General features: G+C 41.2%; 1 protein-coding gene across 9 annotated transcripts in view; it reads left to right on the forward strand.

The window, feature by feature from the left end:
* The first annotated feature begins 16624 nt into the window (after positions 1-16624).
* The window catches only part of LOC148035892 (transducin family protein / WD-40 repeat family protein), a 64355-nt gene continuing 60641 nt past the window's right edge, over positions 16625-20338 (forward strand). For 4 of the 9 annotated variants that reach the window (XM_087677909.1, XM_087677911.1, XM_087677910.1 and 1 more), the window contains exon 1: positions 17364-17574. In XM_087677909.1, coding sequence (XP_087534035.1) covers positions 17459-17574 — 116 coding nt within the window. In that variant the 5' untranslated portion in view covers positions 17364-17458. Of the gene's footprint in view, positions 16895-17057; positions 17242-17359; positions 17575-20338 lie in introns of those variants that run through there. The other 5 variants (XM_087677915.1, XM_087677914.1, XM_087677916.1 and 2 more) reach the window with 3 other exon arrangements.

Raw genomic sequence — 20338 nt, forward strand, 5'->3', positions numbered from 1 at the left:
TTGAACTCCCTGAGGATCGAGTTCCAAAGAGCAAGACAAGATCTTGCCCAGATCCTACCCACCAACCTGGGATTAAGGCAGCTTAATTTTAAGATCCCCTCCCAATACATCAAACTAGCAAGCATTAGGCCAATCTTTACTCCACATTCTTGCCTTTCTCGTCCATTCCCCCATAAGGATTGCCCACAACAGCTAGTTACTCTCGATCCTCTAGAGGGATAAGAGTGCTAACAATTAAGCTTTTGCATACATAGATTCCAATCCAAATCCTCCCTCTGTTTTATCGACTGTCAGCACAAACCATGATATCTGAGGGACACCTTTTTTATCTTCATTCGTCCATATAAAGCCCCTGGAGGTTCGGTGCAAGGGGAGCATGGTGGCCATAAAGACCATAAGAGAGGTTAGAATAATATTTGCTACAACTAGCCTCCCAATTAGAGAGAGTTGTTGTTTCTACCATTTCTCAAGTTTACTCTAGATCCTTTCCTAGAACCATTGGAAATGCTGCTTAGAAGATATCCCAACATCAACAAGGCATCCCAAGTACACCTGAGAATTTTACCACATTTGACTAGCCTAAAGCCATACTCCAGCCATGAGCTTGGCTCATTATATGACAATGGTAAGGGCTCTATTTTGGCAGTACTGATTTTAGACATTAACAGTGCTGCAAACTCCTGATATAGATGCATCTGATTATCCACCAAACTCTTCTCAACCTTTGAACTACACTTACATTATCATTTGCAAAAAATTGCTGCCATGTGGGTGCTGTCAATCAGGGAGAGGCAACCCTTTGATAGTTCCTACAGCAACCTATTTGTCAACATGTCTCAGAGCAGAGGATTCGTAATGAGTGCAAAAAGGAGGGGTGCCAGTGAGCAAGTATCCTTGTCTTATTGATCTGCATAGAGAAAATGGGAGGGAGACCACCCCATTGACCATCACAGAGATCGAAGCATTCTTGAAGAGGTATCCTACCATCCCCAAGAAGATAGGACCAAATCCAAATGATCTCAAAGTTGAGAGAATGAATGACCAATCGACTCTATCATATGCTTTTTCCAGGTCCATGTTGACAAGGACAACATAAGCTTCATGCATGATTGCTTGATCAATGGAGCATATGAGATTAAGAATAGCATCCTATATTTTCCTCTCATGCACAAATCCATATTGATGTGGGTGCACAATTTTTCCTAATAGGAACTTGATCCTACCCACCAGGGTTTTGGCCAAAGTCTTGTAGGTAAAGGGAAGCATAGTCAGCAACCTCCAATTGGAGGGCTTTGATCTATTCAGAGCTTTGGGAACTAATTTGATGAGTCCATTGTTGCATACTGCAAGCAATATCCCTGTTTTCCTTACCCAATTGAGTAGTTGTACCAACTAGTCCGAAGAGGTGTCCCACAACACTTGGAAGAACTCTAGGGGGGTACCATCAAGACCAGATGTTTTACCATGCTTCATTAAGTGTAAGGTAAACTTGATTTCCTCCTTTGTAAATGGACAAAATAGTTTATGTCCATTCTTTATTGTAAGTTTATGATGTTAGTTTGTGTTTATGTTCATTAGTAGTTTAGTTGGTTGGGTGGTTAAAGACAGAGAGAGATATTAATAGGTTCTCTCTTCTTCTTCTTCTTCTTCTTCTTCTTCTTCTTCTTCTTCTTCTTCTTCTTCTTCTTCTTCTTCTTCTCTCTCTCTCTCTCTCTCTCTCTCTCTCTCTCTCTCTCTCTCTCTCTCTCTCTCTCTCTCTCTCTCTCTCTCCTCGTTCTTCTTCTCTCTCTCCTCCTTTCTCCCTCTCTCTCTTCTCTCATTCTTCTTATTCTTCTTCTTCTTCTTCTTCTCTCTGTTGGGTGGTTAGGTTAGTACTCATTTCTATTACAAAATGTTGCCTTCCACTGCTAAATGTTTGTTTGTAAGCCTCATTATTTGGATTGAAGGTTTAGGGTTGGGCAATCTATTAAGTATTGCCCAATAATGTTGCCTTCCACTGCTAAATGTTTGTTTGTAAGCCTCATTATTTGGATTGAAGGTTTAGGGTTGGGCAATCTATTAAGTATTGAATGATTGGGCAATCCAATATCTTCATTTTCTCCTAATGATGCTTTGGTTGTTAGATTGCTATCTTCCTTTCCTCCCTTTTTAACCACTCACTTAATAATGCTATCTTTATTTTCTCTTGATGATGCTTTACATATTAGATTACTTTCTTTAGAGGGTACCATTATCAAAGCATAATAAATATTTGTATAGCACTTCAAATAGTTTATGTCCATTCTTTATTATGAGTTTATTGTAAGTTAATGATGTTAGTATGTGTTTATTTAATTGTGGGTTTATATTATTTTAATTGTTGTCTAGGTGTACAAGTTTATGTTGGTTAGTAGGTTAGTTGGTTGGGTGGTTAAAGGTAGAGAGGAGAGAGAGAGAGAGAGAGAGAGAGAGAGAGAGAGAGAGAGAACGAGGGAGAGAGAGTGTGTGTGTGGGTTAGTTATGTTGGTTATGTTAGTGAGAGAGTAGATTAGTTTATATTTGTGTTTAGTTGTTATTAGTCATATTAGTAAGAGGTTGTTTTATGTTAATTAGTTGGTTGATTAGTAGGTTAGTTTGTGTTTACGTTAATTTTAATAAGTCAGTTGGTTAGGTGGTTACGCAGAGAGAGAGAGAGAGAGAGAGAGAGAGAGAGAGAGAGAGAGAGAGAGAGAGAGAGAGAGAGAGAGAGAGATGATATTAGTTAGTTGGTTAGCTTTAGTAGGTTAGTAAGTTAGTTAGCTAATTAGACAAAGAGAATGGTGTATATATCTCTCAAGGTTAACACATGCTTTTTGTCCAGTATGGAGGCTTCTGTGTAGGAGTAGTGAACAAGAATGTGTTCATACAATATTTGTACGTAAAATAAAAGAGGCTACAAGGAAGAAGGCATATTGGAAGGCACGATAGTTCTGGTGGTTTCTTGAGGATCATTCGTCGCTTGGATGGGATTGAAAAGATTAGTGCTTCATCTAAGCATCTTTTCATGATAGTTTTCAAGCTCCTCTGTTTCACTGCCCACAATGGCAGATAAGCGACCCTTGAAAACCTGCAAGATATTCCAATCATCAATATACTTTACCCCATTATTATCAACAATCTCAACAATTAATTCCTTCTTTTGCTTGGTTTTGAAAGCATTGAAGAATAATGTGGACGGTGCATCTCCTAAGAGCTCCCATGTTCCCTTGAGTTGCATCCCAGCTACAACAACTTTATTCTCCTCCTGCTCCTTAAGAGACTACTCAACTAGTAGGAGGGTCTCCTGCATCCTAGAGTCCAATGGGTTGAGTTGTAATGTAGCAAGAAGTGCCTCTCTTGCCTTTGCAGTCTTCTATTCTTCTTGTCTTCTTTGCTCAACTCTGTGCCTACCATGATGCTTGGTAGCCCTTGTAACTTCATGTAGGCATTTAAGCCGCTTGAAGTCAGGGGTAATCAAGTCATCCAAAGCACACCCCATTCATTTCTCATCTTAGCTAGAACTGTCTATTCTTTAAGGAATGATGTATTTAGTTTTTGAAGGTCTTCTGAGCTAATACCTGCACATCTTGATGCCACTGTCAAGTCACCATGCATCTTGATCTCCATAGACTATGTCAAGTCTTTCAGCTCTCCATGTAGGGCCCACATGTTTATTATGCTAGGCAGAGGGAATTAACTCCTGCTACTTGAAGGCCATACCTAAATCCCTAAGGTCGTATGATAATTGAAGGAGGTTCCATGCTGATCTCTCAACTGCAATCATTGAGCCCGCTCCATGGGAACGATCTGCATGATGATGTGTCATATTCCAATCACTAGGCAGGAGAGTAGGGACTACTTCTAGTTTGGTAGTCAAGAATTTCCACAATCTCTGTCATTTGGCCAAAATTTTAGGCATGTAAACTAATACAAGGGTCAATTTCTCTCAATTGAGATGGACTGCAACTGCAACTGCAACTACCATACCATCACCTTTCTTCCATGCTAGTTGGGGTCGCATCTCCTCTTTCCCAGTAAGTAGGGCTTCTTCCTTTCCTCTCACATCAACACATTTGTAAATACAATATATCTAGGAAGAGGGACTTTAGCAACACCCTCCTCATCTATCTTCACCTTCTGCAGAGCTAGAGCCATGGGCTTATAAACTCTGATTAATTTCATGCACCGCCTCTGCCAGGCTTTAGAGGAAAATCCTCGAATATTCTAAGTTAGGAGGGTTGCCTTGATAGACTGCTTGTTCCCAGCCACCACTGAAAGGGAAGTGGAACCCAAGAGGAAGAAGCTTGGTGGTGAGAGCTATGGTGGATGGAGAGCAAGAGCCAAGAGAGAGCGAGACTCAAGAGTGAGAACTCCAATAACCACAGTGTGTGGCCGGGCCTTCCTTTATTTAAATTGTCACTAAAAGAATAAAGAATAAGTGATTGTGACGAGCGCCTGCGATGTGCAGTGGCAGGTACTGTCAGTGTAGTAATACACGAACGGCTAGGCGGAGGCGCCTTTACCCCCAACAACCTCCCACTTAAAGGCGAATCTAGCCCAATGAGAGAGAAAAAAGAAAAGATAGTATAGCATGTACACATGTACAACAGGATGAGGAAAAAGACATCATCTCATCTAATGCCCATCAATCTCTTGAGGAAGGCAAAGTGCTCGGTAGTGAGGCTCTTCGTGAGCAAGTCTGCAGGATTCTACTCAGTCGGAATCTTAACAAGGTCAACAGACCTGTCCTCAATGACCTCGCGGATGAAGTGATACCTCACCTCAATATGTTTTGTCTTTGCATGGAAGACGGGATTCTTGGCCAACTGAATGGCACTCATAAAATCCGAATGCAATGTAGGCATAGCATCTGTCATACCAATGTTTGCAATCAAACGGCCTAACCAGATAGCCTCCTTGCAAGCCTACATGGCTGCAATATACTCGGCTTCTGTAATAGAAAGGGCCGTACACTTCTGCGCCTTGGACATCCAAGAGATAGCCCCTCCAGCATAAGTGAACACATAGCCAGATGTGGACTTCCTACTATCTACATGTCCTGCATAATCAGAGTCAGTGTACCCCACGACTCCTGTATCCTGGTTGCCATAACAAAGACACATATCTGTTGTGCCCTTCAGGTACCTCGTGATACCCTTCATGGCATCCCAATGTTTCTTGCCAAGTGTAGCCATATAACATGCCACAACCCCAACTGCAAAAGCTATATCTGGATGGGTGGCTATCATGGCATACATAAGACTGCCCACAGCAGATGCATAGGGAATCTTGGCCATGTCGGCCTTCTGCTCATCTGTCTGCAAACAATCGGCATGTGAAACCTTCACATGAGAAGGTAATGGACAACCAATAGGCTTAACATCCTACATACGAAAGCGCTCAAGGACTTTATGAATGTACTCCCTCTATGACAGATAGAGTAGTCCCTGAGATCTATCGTGTGTAATGCGCATACCAAGTATATGAGAGGCATGTCCCAGATCATTCATCTCAAAGCTTTTCTTGAGCTGAGCCTTAAGAGCATCTAGCTCCTCATGAGTTATCCCTGCTAAAAGCATGTCATCCACATAGAGTACCAAAATCAGTGAAGAATTGTCACGGGCTTTCTTCGTGTACAAGCACGGATCCATAGCACTATGACTATAGCCTTGTGACTGCATGAATGCATCAAACTTATGGTACCATTCCCTAGATGCCTACTTCAAGCCATATAGACTCTTCTTTAGGTTGCACAATAGATGTTCCCTACCAGGGTCTTCAAAGCCCGTAGGAGGATGCTCTATGTAAATCTCATAATGCAAGTCCCCATGTAAAAAGCCGTCTTGACATCCATCTGGTACAAGTCTAGGTCAAGCTGTGCAACCAAGGCCAAGACTAAGCATAGGGTGGTCATCTTGAACACAGGAGAAAAGACTTCATCAAAGTCAACACCATGCTCTTGATTAAAACCCTTAGCAACCAATCAAGCCTTGTATTCCAGCTTGGGGTGTCCAGGGGTACTTTTCATCTTGTACACCCACTTGCATGGCAAAGCCTTCTTACCCTGAGACAAGGAAACCAAATCTCAAGTCTGATTCTTATGCAATGAGTCAAGCTCAGACTGCATAGCCCTCTCCCAAGAGTGACAATCACCCCTGTGCATAGCCTCATTATAAGTAATAGGCTAACCTGCATATGTAACCAGTACATAATCCATAGAGGACGCAAAATGGTCAGGAGGTCGTCTATTTCTAGTAGAATGCCTCAATCCAGGCTCTGATGCATGACCGATATCTTGTCTAACATCAGCATGTCTAGCATTTGGGCCATGAGCATCAGGTGATGCTGCACGCTGTCTAGTTGGCCGTGGAGGAGCGGGCCGAACGGGAGCAGGTGGCTCCTCCTGAAAGATAACTTTGCATACATCAACCACTTTCTCAGGGTGCATATGCATTTTGTCCTCATGAAAGATGACATCATGGCGGCGGATCACTTTTTGCGCTTGCAGATCCCATAGACGGTAACCCATCTCTCCTGCATCTCCATAGCCAATGAAAATACATTTGACACTTTTAGGATCCAGCTTATTGCATTTGTCCTTGGGCACATGGCAAAATTCCTCACATCCAAAGACACACAAATGATCATAAGAGGGGGGATTGCCTGCCCATACCTTCTTTGCAACCTGAAAGTCAATGCCACTGCTAGGCGACCGGTTAATGAGATGCACTGCAGTAGTAACTGCCTCAGCCCAAAAGAGCCGCGGTAAGCCAGCCTGGCTCAGCATGCTACGGACCCTTTCCTGAATGGTCCTATTCATGCGTTCAGCCATACCATTCTGGGGAGGGGTGTAAGGGGCGGTCAATTGACACTAAATACCCTGTTCATCACAAAACTGCTCAAAAGCATGTGATACATACTCACCCCCATTATCTAACCTTAAGCATTTTAGCCTTTTCCCAAACTGGTTCTACAGCCTCTGGATGTCCATAAAATTAAAGAGTATATGGCTACGAGAGATGATACATTGCATAGATTACTCATATTGGAAGTATCCCATCAATGACTAGAGAGATGGGATAGAGAATAAGCTTGGGAGATGTCTTGTATGTGCATAGATTACTCATATTGAAAGTATTCCATCAGTGACTAGAGATGGGATAGAAAATAAGCTTGGGAGATGTCTCATATATGCCTAGTATCAATAAAAATTAGGCTTCAATTGCAAGTAAGATCCAATAAATTTGGTTGCTTCATTGAGGAGTTTAGTGAAGGGAGGTGAGCCTTGAAGTGGAAGCACGTGCAGGAGCAAGAGCTATGGTGGAAGGAGCAAGAGCAAGAGAGAGAGACACACACAATGTGGGAACTCCGATAGTCACAATGTGTGACCGGCCTTCCCTTTATTCAAATGTCGCTGAAAGAATAAAGAATGAAATGACAGTGATGGACATTCGCCACCTGCAATGTGCAGGTGCGGGTATTGTCAATGTAGTAATACACAGGCGGCTAGGCAGAGACGCCTTTACCCCCAACAACCTCCCACTTAAAGGTGAATCTACCGTAGTGAGGAGTGAAAAGAAAAAAACAAAAGATAGTACAAGATATACATAGATACAACATGATGAGAAAATATGTCATCTCATCCAACGCCCACCATCAACCTTCTAAGGAAGGCAAAGTGCTCTGCAGAGAGGCTTTTCGTGAGAAAGTATATAAGATTCTAGTCAGTTGAGATCTTGACAAGGTCAACAAACCTGTCCTCAATTACCTCACCAATGAAGGGATATCTTGCCTCAATGTGTTTTGTCTTTGCATGGAAGACCGGATTCTTGGCTAACTGGACACTCATAGAATCCGAATGCAGTGTAGGAATAACATCTGCAATATCAATGTCAACATCCAAACAACCCAACCAAATGGCCTCCTTGCAAGCCTCAATTTTTGCAACATAGTCGACCTCTATAGTAGAAAGGGTCGTGCATTTCTGCACCCTAGAGATCCATTAAACAACACCTCTACAAAAGTGAACACATAGTCAAAAGTGGACTTTCTACTATCTCCATGTCCTACATAGTCAGAGTCAGTGTATCCCACAACTCCTATATCCTATATACCATAACACATGCACATATCAATAGTGCCCTTCAGGTACCTCATGATACCCTTCACGGCATCCTAATGCCTCTTGCCAAGTGTAGCCAAATAACATGTCACAAGACCAACTACAAATGCAATATCTTGACAGGTGGCTATCATGGCATACATAAGGCTGCCCAGTACAGATGCATAGGGAATCTTGGCCATCTCGGCCCTCTGCTCATTTTTCTACAGACAATCGGCCTGCAATACCTTCACATGAGAAGGCAATGGACAACCAATAGGCTTCACGTCCTGCATACAGAAGCGCTCAAGGACTTTATGGATATACTCCTTCTGTGGTAAATAGAGCAGTCCTTGAGACCTGTTACACATGTAATGCACATACCAAGTATATGAGAGGCATGTCCCAGATCTTTCATCTCAAAGCTCTACTTGAGCTAAGCCTTAAGAGCATCTAGCTCATCATGAGCATTCCCTGCTAAAAGCATGTCATCCACATAGAGTACCAAAATCAATAATGAACCATCATGGGCTTTTTATGTGTATAAGCACAGATCCATAGCACTATGAGAGTAGCCCTATGATTGCATGAATGAATCAAATTTGTGGTACCATTCCCTAGGTGCTTGCTTCAAGCCATAAATACTCTCCTCAATCTGCACACTAGGTGTTCCCTGCTAGGTTCTGCAAAGCCCTCAGGATGCTCCATGTATATCTCATCATGCAAGTCCCCATGTAAGAAAGCTGTCTTGACATCCAATTGATACAAGTCCAAGTCAAGATATGAAACTAAAGCCAAGACTAAGCGTAGGGTGGTCATCTTAACCACACGAGAGAAGACCTCATCAAAGTCAACACCATGCTCTTGCTTAAACTTTTGCTACCAATCTAGCCTTGTATGCTGGCCCGAGGTGTCCAGGGATACTTTTCAACTTGTACACCCACTTGCAAGGCAAAGCCCTCTTGCCACTAGGCAAGGAAACCAAATTCCATGTACAATTCTTATGCAACAAGTCAATCTTAGATTGCATAGCCCTCTCCCAGGAGTGACTGTCACCCCTACGCATAGCCTCATCATAGGTGAGAGGCTCTCCTACATCTATAACCAAGACATAATTTATGGAGGGCTCATAACAGTCAGGAGGTCTTCTATCTCTAGTAGAACACCTCAATGCAAGCTGTGCTACTTGTCCAACATCCTGTCTAACATCATAGCCATGAAGATTAAGTGCTAGTGTAGGTTATCTAGCTAGCTGTGCGAGAGTAGGGGGCTTCTCCTAAAAGATAACCCAGTATATCTCAACAATTTTCTTAGGAGGCTGCATATGCATTTTGTCCTTGTGGAACACAACATCATGGTTGCAGATCACTTTTCACATCTGCGGATCCCAAAGACAATATCCCATCTCACCTACATCTCCATAGCAAAAGGCCTCACATCCAAAGACATGCAAATGAGCATATGAGGAAGGCTTTCTTATCCATACCTCCTCTGCAACCTGAAAGTCAATACTGCTGCAAGGTGACCTGTTAATGAGATGCATGACAATAGAGATTGCATCAGCCCAAAAATGTTATGGTAAGCCTACTTGGCTAAGCATACCATGGACCCTCTCCTAAATAGTCATATTCATATGCTCAGCCATACCATTCTGGGGAGGGGGATAAGGGGCGGTCAACTAACACTTAATACCCCGCTCGTCACAAAACTGCTCAAAGGAACGTAAGATGTACTCACCCCCGTTATTGGTCCTAAGGCATTTTAGCCTATGCTCAAACTGACTCTCTACTAAAGCAAGCCAACACTGAAAGACGGCCAAGACATCAAATTTCTGCTTTATGGGATAAGCCCAAACCTTATGTGAATAATCGTCAGTAAATGTGACAAAGTACTTCGCATCCCCTAATGACTGACAAGGACTGGGTCCATATACGTTTGAATACACAAGAGCCAAAGGCTCACCCATGCATGGAATACGAAACTTTTTATGTGAATTCCTAGTCTGCCTGCCATATAAACAATGATCACACGACTCAAAATGCAAGTAGTCAAAAGGCGAAAGATACTGCAAAAGCACTAAGCATTTTCATTCCCTTAAGCGATATATGCCCAAGACGAGCATGCTAGAGAGATACATGTAGGATATAACCCACTAACAAAACATGGTCAATAGTACCAGATACAACCAAGGGGTAGAGGCTGCCAGACGGCATCTCTTGCAATCTTTACGTTGGACTTTGCAAGTATAATGTTGCGATCATTGGATTTCTCCTACACTTTTTTTTCCCCCTTTTCTTTGTGCTTGTCATTGCACATCTTACGACATTGCAGCCATATGTGTCCTGCTTTCCCACAATAATGTTATGTAAGATCATACTTACATCCATGGGACTTGTTGCATCCAGTGACTTAGACTGGGTCTTCTAAGAGTCCTTTCCATGACGATCATTATCTTTCTTACCACTTCTGCCACCTTTAATGGATAAAGCATGTGAATTGTGGGAAGCATCATTGTTTTTCTTGTTAATTTCTTCAATCAAAAGAGCACTCTCTACATCTTTCAATTTTAGCCCATTAAGTTTGTTGGTGCAAATCGCAGTGCGAAATACATCCCAAGACTCAGTTAAAGTGCCAAGCAAAAAGAAGGGATGCAGATTATCCTGAAACTCAATACTATGTTGAAGCAGATTCTTCATGATAGAATGAAATTGGCTAAAGTGAGCAAACAATGGGGTCCCCTCCCTCATGATCCATCAACTATTTAAGCCAATACATCTGCGAAGCAAGGCTCTGCTTTGCATAAAGTTCTTAAATCTTTTTCCATAGATTCCATGTACTTTGATCTTCATCTTCATCAACATTATTCTGGACCTCTTCAGAGAGTGATTAAATGATAGTGGAGTTACGTAGTGCATCCAAATCAACCTAGTCATCATCATCCATGTTCTGGGGTTTAATACCTTTGTTTCTTAGTGGCTTAATTTGCAATTTCTGCACCAAAACCTACCATATTTGAGACTTCCAATAGCCATAGTTGGTGCCATCCAACTTGGCAATGTTAAACAAAGCCATATCTTTGAGAAGGCCAGCCATAATTAGTCAAATAGAGGCAAATTATGTAGAAAACAACCTGCTATAATTAACAATAAATAGGCCAAAACCACTGCCAAAACAAGCTGAAAATAAGAGAAACTGCTAAAATGACCAGCTGTCCACCAAATAGTACCAAAAGTACATCAAAATGACATGATTAAGCTCAATAAATATATCATAGTCCGCATAAAACAACTTGTTGTAGAGCTAGAAGTGATCCAAAGTCAAGTATGACTACTAGGTCAGATCCTGCATGAAGCGGGCGTGTAACAAACACTATAGCAACCAAGAACCATGAGCCAAATGCCCAAATACATGACAAATGTCAGCGTATGCTCAAAGAGAAGATAGATCAAATCAGCCCAAAAGCATCCAATGGAAACAAGCATCTATCAAGAGCATAGATATGTAAGAGATCCCAGTCTCATCTACTTAAGAAGCTCAACTGCATAAACCACAAGCTCTGCAATATCCAGAGATAGCATGAAGCTCCCACTGGCAAAAAGATCGATGTCAATCAAGCAACCAAGCTCAAAGATAGCATGTGAATGCATAAGGCATTATGAAGCCAAGACCGTATATCAATGGAGCATCTAGAGCAAGGGATCGATCTAGCATCACCTATAACATCTAGTACATCATGTAACAATGAATGTCAAATATTTGACAACCCAAATAAGCATCCAAGAGCTCCAAAGTATGCAAATGAACACCAACTAAAGCTCCAAGTGGCAATCAAACATAGACAATGTAATGAGCATGCATTTTTGGACATATGCATCAAAGCATGTACTGAAGGGTCAAGCATAGACCATAGACATAATGATTGTCACAAAGCATGCCATTGTAGACCAATGTCAATCAAATGCCAACCAAGATTGAGCTCGATTGAAGCTCAAAAGGCATTCCGGAGCAATAGAAGACATGTGCCAACCTCCGTATACATCTGTGTAGTCATATGAGTCACTCGAGAAGCACCCGTGACCAATAGGTAGAGCATATACTGGCCAAATAGGGTTCAGCCTGGTTATTACATCAATAAATTCATTGTCAAAACTGAGTAAATCAATCTTCAAATGAAGCTCAAAGCCACCTCAAATCATGGGCATATGATATACCAATGTACTAGCATCAATAGTACACATCGGGAGTGCATATAGAACACCCAAATCATAGCCAGAAGCAATAGGCATATTAAATCCGTGTTAAAAGAGGTTCAGCCCTATTCTATGCAGCAGTGAATACACTATCAAACCAACCTATTTCAATAACAAAATCAACTCCAAATCCAACCCATAACACGGGCATAGCATTGCCATATATGTAGACATTGCTTCAGCATAATTGGACATCATAAGACCAACAAAGTTGACCATAGAAGCATCAAATAGAGTGCTGGCCTATATTTCTAGCCAGCAAACCTAAGCCAAAAGAGAGTAAATGAAGTGGTTAAATCAGTCCAAAATCAACTCCAAGCAATGATATAGCATCCCCGAATATATAAGCATCAACCGAGCATAAACGTGCATCATCCAACCAATGGCAATGAGTGTAGACGCCAAAGATAAGTGCTATCCTATTTTATGACAATCTATGGACTGTTATAACAATCCAAAACTGAAGCTTAACACTCAAACAGAATGGCAAGAGTGGAAGGATCAATGCCAAGCATCAAAACCAAGTATATAAGTGCTTGTATAGTTTCCCAATGAAGAAGATATGTTGTAGGAGATGAACAATGTGAGTTGCTACTAAAAAAGGGTATGTTCCACACAACTCCCTTTATTCAAATGCCACTAAAAGAATAAAGAATGAAGTGATAGTGATGGGCGCCCACCGCTGACAGTGTGTAGGTGCATGTACTATTAGTATAGTAATCCATGAGAGGCTAGGCAGAGGTGCCTTTACCCCCAACATTTAGAAATAGAAAACCTAGTAGGTGGATTGCTTGTGGTCAAAAGAAAGATAGGTTGTTTGCTTTGGATGTAGTAACTCTTATCATATAGAGTTCTATGTTGTTTGAGACTAGGCATGGACAAGATAAGGATGTTGAGTTATGGCATAGAATAATGGGGCATCTAAAATTGCAAATATTGAAACAAATGTAGTCTAGACAGGTTGTTCATGGCTTTCCATAGATTGGCTATATCAACTATGATGATGTATATGAGACATGCCAATTTGGCAAGTAGTCTAAATTCTCATTTCCAAAGAGGGTGAGAGTTAGCACATATCCTTTGGAAATGCTACATTCAGATATTTGAGGTCTATGTCAAAATGTTTCTTTGAGTGAGAGATGCAAGTTTTACATTACTTTTATTGATGATTTCAATAGGATGACATGGATCTATTTCTTGCAACATAAAAGTGAGGCTTTTGAGAAGTTTTTGAGTTTAAAGCCATGATAGAAAAGCAATTTGAAAGTTACGTAAAGTGCTTGAGATTAGATAATGGAGGTGAATATATGTCAAAGAGATTGTGGGATTAAGAGATAGGTTACATACAGGTATAGACCACAACAAAATGGTGTTGTAGAATGAAAGAACAGGACCATTTGTGTGGAAGTTGCAAGAGCTATGATGAACTAGATGCATATGCCTTTGACTTATTGGGCTAAGACAATACATACTACAATCCATACTATGAATAGGACTCCTATAGCATTGTACGAGTTCAAACCTTGCTTACATCTAAAAGGCATCTTTCAAATTTCAAGCCATTCTCCAAAAAAGAAAAGTCACCATAGTACCCCTACTTCTTCCATGCATTTGACATGGCAATAGATGATCAAAGCTCAACACTTTAGAGCAATACACTAGCATATTTGGAGAGAGAGAGAGAGAGAGAGAGAGAGAGAGAGAGAGAGAGAGAGAGAGAGAGAGAGCCATGGTAGACTAGTAGGCCCCCCTTCAATGCACTGCAAAAGAGAGAGATGTGTGTGTGTGTGGGTTCAAGGTGTATTCTGGATATGCCATGTATGTTAGGTAGATTGCTCAATTACAATGCAGAATAGAAGAATAGATACCCATTACGAAAAAAATAGAGAGACAAATGCTTTGAGAGAGAGGTGAGTGAGAGAACCACGTATGCAAGCATGGTTGAAGTAGTTGGATGTGATATGGACCTAGTAGCTTGGGTGGCCATTAGGGCGCTTTGGGAGGTCTATGTAGCTTTTTGTTTGGAGAGAGAGAGAGGGAGGGAGGATAGTGAAGAGACGGAGCGCTATTTTTTCTTCTCTCTCTATATCGTTCTCTTGGTTTTTTGTTCTCTCTCTCTCTAGTCTTTTTCTTTTCCTCACTTTTCTCTTTCAAGTTTTTTGTTCTCGCTCTCTTTTCTCTCTCTATTTTTTATATTTTTTCTCTATTTTTGTCTTTCCTCTCTTCCCCCCTCTTTGCCCCTATTTCCTCTCTCTCTCTCCTCTCTTTTCCTTCTCTCTCCCTCCTTTTTGTTCTTCATCTCTCTCTCTATAATTCTCTCTTTGTGTGTTCATATTCCCTCTTTTTCTTCTTCTTCTTCTTCTTCTTCTACTCTCTCTCTCTCCCTCTCTCTCTCTCCTTTTCTTCTCTCCTTGCCTTTCTTCTATTTCTCTCTCCCCTTTTCTTCTCCCCCCTCTCTCATTTCCTTTCCTTCCCCCCTCTCTCTCCCCTCTTTTTTCATTTTTTCCTCTCTCTCTCTCTCTCTCTCTCTCTCTCTCTCAAAGTATGTGAAAAACTATATTAAAAAAATAAATTAAAAAAGCTTTTAAAAAATTTAATTAAAAGAGGAAAAAAAGAAAAAAGAGGAAAAGGAAAAAAATAAATTGAAAAAGGTTTTTAAAAATATTTAATTAAAAAGAAAGGAAATGTTTAAAAGGCCTTTAAAAATATTTAATTAAAATGAGAAAGAAAAAGAGAAAAAAGAGAGGAAAGTTGAGAGAGAGAGAGAGAGAGAGAGAGAGAGAGAGAGAGAGAGAGAGAGAGAGAGAGAGAGAGAGAGAGAGAGAGAGAGAGAGAGAGAGAGAGAGAGCGAGCTTAAGCCCTACACCTCAAAGGGGGCAGGGGGGGGGGGAGGTTTGATTAAAAAGGGGAGGGGGAAAAGAGAGGGAGAGATTACACATGAGAGAGAGGGATTTTTAATTAAAAAAGGGAGGTTTGGAAACATGTAGGTTTGGGAAGCCTTTTGGAGGTCTAGGGCTTCTCGAACCTATAACTAAAATATTATAGTAGTATAGATTACCAATATTTTCTCCAAAAAACGCTAATGCAATTTCACTATGCTAGTAGTGACTATTGGGATTTCCTCTTTTTTAATGATGCCTTATGAATTGGAATTTATAAACTAAAGAGGTACTATCCCATTGGTAGTTGCTTTTTCTTTGTCTCTATTTCTATTTTCTCCTATTTGATATGCTATCCATTGAGTATTTTGGAAGGTGAGTTGAGAATGCCTTATTTCATCATCACATATTATTACAATGAGTGCATTAGTTGAAGATAAAGGTGTGAGATGAAGAGATTGCTCAATGTATTACTATGGTTAAAATGAAAAATGAGTCTCTTACATCTGTCATTCTCGGGCCATTGTAGCACCAAAGTATTTATTAAAGATGTCTAAATACGTATTAAGCAACTTCTTTACAGATGTCTTGTTTTGCTATTTTAGCCTATACCATGTATCATCTCCCTAACTAAAAAAATCTTACATTTGTTGGTTGTAGACGTTGGATAGGCGATCCATAAATTGGCTCTCCTTGACTCTAAGAATCATGCATTTGATGGATGGTTGCTGTCAAAAGGCAAGCGATTAACAATAAAGTTGATTCATCCTTACTTTGCAAAAAGAAGGAGATGAAAGAATGAAAATGATACATAATTGAAATTCAAACCCTCATTGATGTGGCATAATCCATGCCATGCTGTTGGCCCCATTGCACCAAGGAACACTCAGTGGGATACCATGTAAGGCCTTGTAGGTGTAGTAGGGGCAAGGATACCCCACTTACCCCCCACTATCACATGGTTGCCCTTAGTGCAAGTGAGGGGAGTGGCATTTTTGTACCCTCGACGTCTCTTACTAGTGGTTGCAAAAAAGCGAGTGCTAATATAGTGCTAAGAGAGGTAACTTGGCATTCACCATGGAAGATCCACAAATGTTTGGCAACCAATTAGATGAGGGTCTTTGGCCTCTTAATTATGGAAATTTTGTTGTTTGTTCAAAAAGATATTTTTCGAGCGAGTGGGTGTGACCACAATGATATGCCTATTTCACAGGCACAAGGGTTAGCCCCATTGGCTATGGGTGCGATCGGGCAACCGAATGACTAACTTGGACACGAGTCACGACCCAATGTATGACAAGGGCCTTCGTTAGCCCTATTGCCTGCGGGTGCGACCGGGCGACTAATCTGGACATGACACAAATGTCGACAAGGGCCTTCATTAGTCAACAAGTTTATGTATATATACAATTATAATCGACTCTGTTGGTGCACGCGAGAGAGAGACAGGAAGACTGGAGCTCTTCGTACGATTGATTGTGTGTGCCCTCACCAATACTTGAAAGGCCCGTTGGACACTGTTCTATATTACCAAAGCATCTACCTCCTGCGAAGAGTGCCGTTCGGGCATGCGTCCGCCGGCTTCCCCTGCGAAGTTCTTCGGCCATGGCTTCTCCTTCAGAGCCTTCTTCCTCGGGTATTTCGGATGTTCCCAATTTCTTTGACAGGTTCTAAAGCTCCCCCCCTCTCTCTCTGTCTCTCTCTGACATTTGTGCGATCGATGAGAAACGGTGTAGTTTATAGGGTTTTAAGTAAAATTGTCTGTATCAGTTGAAGAATTCTTTTAGCAAACAGCACCTTTAGTTCTGAAATCACCAAATTGCTGTGCAGAATAGAAGCCTAGATCTGCTGTAGCAGCATGCATTTACGATTTGTAATCTCATACTCACAAATCCAATATGGTCAATCTCCAAACGCATAGTTTCCTGAGGGCATTCAAGACAGATATGCTTAAGTTTCAGTGCAGCCTTCACAAATGGAAGTGGTTGTTCTTTTGGTACACGTTTGAAATATGGTAAATGAATCCATCCCTATGACGTACAACCGACCGTTATTTGTGCTTTTGCATGCATTAAAGAAGTGGATTGGGGAACGGCATTGAAGAAAGATATTCAAGCGCTATGCTGCTTTCTGATATATCTGTCTGATAAGAAGATTCGGCTAGCCAATGGTTTGAGTCATGATGCTATGGTTTTGGCATCCTTAGAGTCCAGTCAAATGAGCTCCTCCCCATGAAGGATATTTACTATGATTGTCCAGATTTTGCAAGGAGGGTATTTGTAAGGTATCATTGTTGTGATGGTTGGCTGATGGCTAGAGGACACCTTTCTTTGTGCGGTGAAAACAGGTACTTATTGGCTCGCTTTAATCTAGGATACTTATGATCTCATAGTGAGGAATGGGAACTTGAGAATGACCTTTCCTTGTCACTGTGTGCACTATATAGAAACATGCAAAGGCAATTCTGCAATTTCTAAGACTGAAAATGACAATCTCTTGCACTATACATGATGTCCCTATTTCCATATATAGAGGATGGCTCCAATTTGAAAATCCAAATGTGGTTTTTCTCTAGACAGCCACTAAGTAGGATGTGTAAATATATAAGGAAGTGTATGGGCTACTAGATATCCAACCCTAATATTAGGAGACCTCTAGGTCTTTTTTATAGTCTCTAAGATAGGCTAGTAAACATAAGCTAGCTTGCACACATGAAATAAACAAGCAAATAAACAAAAGACTCATTGAACATGAGAGTGAGAATGCTATTGCACAGTAGGCGAAACCCAACAAGCCTCAAAGGTTGGCACTCCTTTTCATATTTCTTTATCAGTACTCAAAATTTGTACAAATCATAAGTGACCTACTGTCACAAACTAACACTCTCTTAATGTGAGTGATTCCCATGTGTCTTGCTCTTGAGTCAGCCTAGACTTGTCTTCAATGCGATGTTCTCAATTTATTTCACCAACCTTGGCCAAATGAGCGACAAATCTGTCCATTCACACTCTTATAAGTGCAGTGCATCTGAGTATATACTATCCAATTGACCAGCTAAAGTAACATCGGAGGTGCAGACCTGGTCCGACATTATTTCACATTGCAAACCATGTGTAATAAATGCAAATCTTAGTTCTAAACTGATTTGATTTGTTGTACAAAACCTCAAATCTGTTCATGCATCAAGCCTAGTGCTTTGTGCTCACCTTTGCACACCCAATTTACTATCAAACCAAGTAGCTTTGGACTTGCGCTTCGAATCTACATTGCTGCCACAGTAAACCAACATTTAATTGATGCCTAAAACCAAATTGCAATTGCTTTGATCTCTACTATATGCATTTCATTAGGACTTGCCTTGCATTTTTCCATGCATTTTTTGCTATTGTAGAGCTACAAGTGTGGAGATATGCTAGATTTTGCAAAAGAAAACATTGAGTTTATGACCACAACTAAAACATAGAGAACTCAAATACAAATGTGAGAATGCAAAAACACAATGTAAAACACAAAACAAAAAATGCAAAACACAAACATAAACAGAGAATAAAGATAACTCTGAAGTGAATGAATGAATGTTGTAAATGAAGAAAAGAGTATACAAGATGCTCAAGAGCAGAGCTGTCTACAACCAATGGCTTTTGTGGGAGCGGGCTGAGGAAGGTGTGGATGTGTGACATCCACTAGAGATGGATCTTGAGTGCTGTAACCACTGGTTTGAGTTGAGATGAGGCAGAAAGTGGAAGGGCAGCAAGATGGAAACCAAAACACAGTAGTCTTTGGGGTTGGAATTGGTAAATGCAACAATGTAACCACACAAATGTGATGGCAGTTGATCATTGAGGCTTGAATCAGCAAGGCTACAGAAGAGGAAGGTGAATTTGTTGCTGAATGGGCATGCACTATACAAAATACTAGTTGTATGACACTCAAAAGGAGGCTAGACAAGGAGGGTGGCAGTCGTGGACAAGGTGTCCAGGGTTGTTGATGACACGCCAGTAGCAGTCGCAATGGGCTGGACAGCCATTAGAGAGAGAGCTGATGGTTGAATTCTATAAGACAAGGGATGAGGCTAAGTGGTGGCCAACCTGTCTATTTGTAGATGAGTGGATCCTCCCAAATTAGGGTTTGGCTGATGGGATATAGACACTCTTTAGGATCGTGTGCCTTTTAATGAACCTTTGGGTACTTTACATGTTTTGGGGCCATTTTAAAGAGCTAATTAGTTTATAATGCATTTTATCTTGACACCCCCTCTCAGGCCCAAAACTAGAACCAAAAGGGACTAGAAAAAAAGGTTAAACCTATGATCCCAAAGTAGCCAGGGCATCTAATAAAGGGTGCATGCTGGTTGCTCAGTGGTCTACCAAGACTATAGAGTAATAGTTATCCTACCAAGGGAGCCCAAGTGATTATCCCAGAGAGGTTAAGGCATAAGACAAAGGGTGCTCGTCAACTCCCCAATGACCTACTAGGATCTGCAAAGACACATGGAACCACATTGAACTTTAAAAAAAAAGCATGGTTTATGGTCTATCAAGTAATTGTGCTTGGGGGGAAGAATGAAAAGGGATGGTTGCATCACAAAATAGACAAGCTATCTTGACCATTTGAGGGCGTCGATGATGAGGGAAAAGGGAGAAGTATGTAGGGGTGGTAATGTGGTAGAATAACCATTGGTGGAGACAGCTTAAGAGCTGCTCAAGGGTGCTCTACACAATGAGATGCAATGAGAATGCTACGTGATGGGAATGCACATGCTGCAAGTGCCACTTGGACAATGTCTCTCATAGGGAAGTTGTTCACTTGCTCAAGCGTCCTTTTAGAAAGATGATGATGATTATGCAATGCAATGGGGAGGTACTATAGAGAAGGGAGGCTATGCCAAAGACAAATGCTGAAACCTGTAGAGTACCAATGAAGGGTAGGAACCCCCTCTTAGTCACGGATGTCGATGCCAAGGAGGAAACATTGAGAACCAAGAAGAAGGTTGTAGTTTGAACCCCTTCTCAGTCATGGATGCTGATGCCAAGGAGGAAACATTGAGGACTAAGAAGAAGGTTGTAGTTTGAAGATGAAGCTAAATCTATGTTAGAGATCATAGCCAGGCT

This window comes from Lygodium microphyllum, chromosome 5, assembly GCF_053477565.2.
Source record: "Lygodium microphyllum isolate KBCC chromosome 5, Lygodium_microphyllum_v1.1.10, whole genome shotgun sequence".
Taxonomy (NCBI): domain Eukaryota; kingdom Viridiplantae; phylum Streptophyta; class Polypodiopsida; order Schizaeales; family Lygodiaceae; genus Lygodium; species Lygodium microphyllum.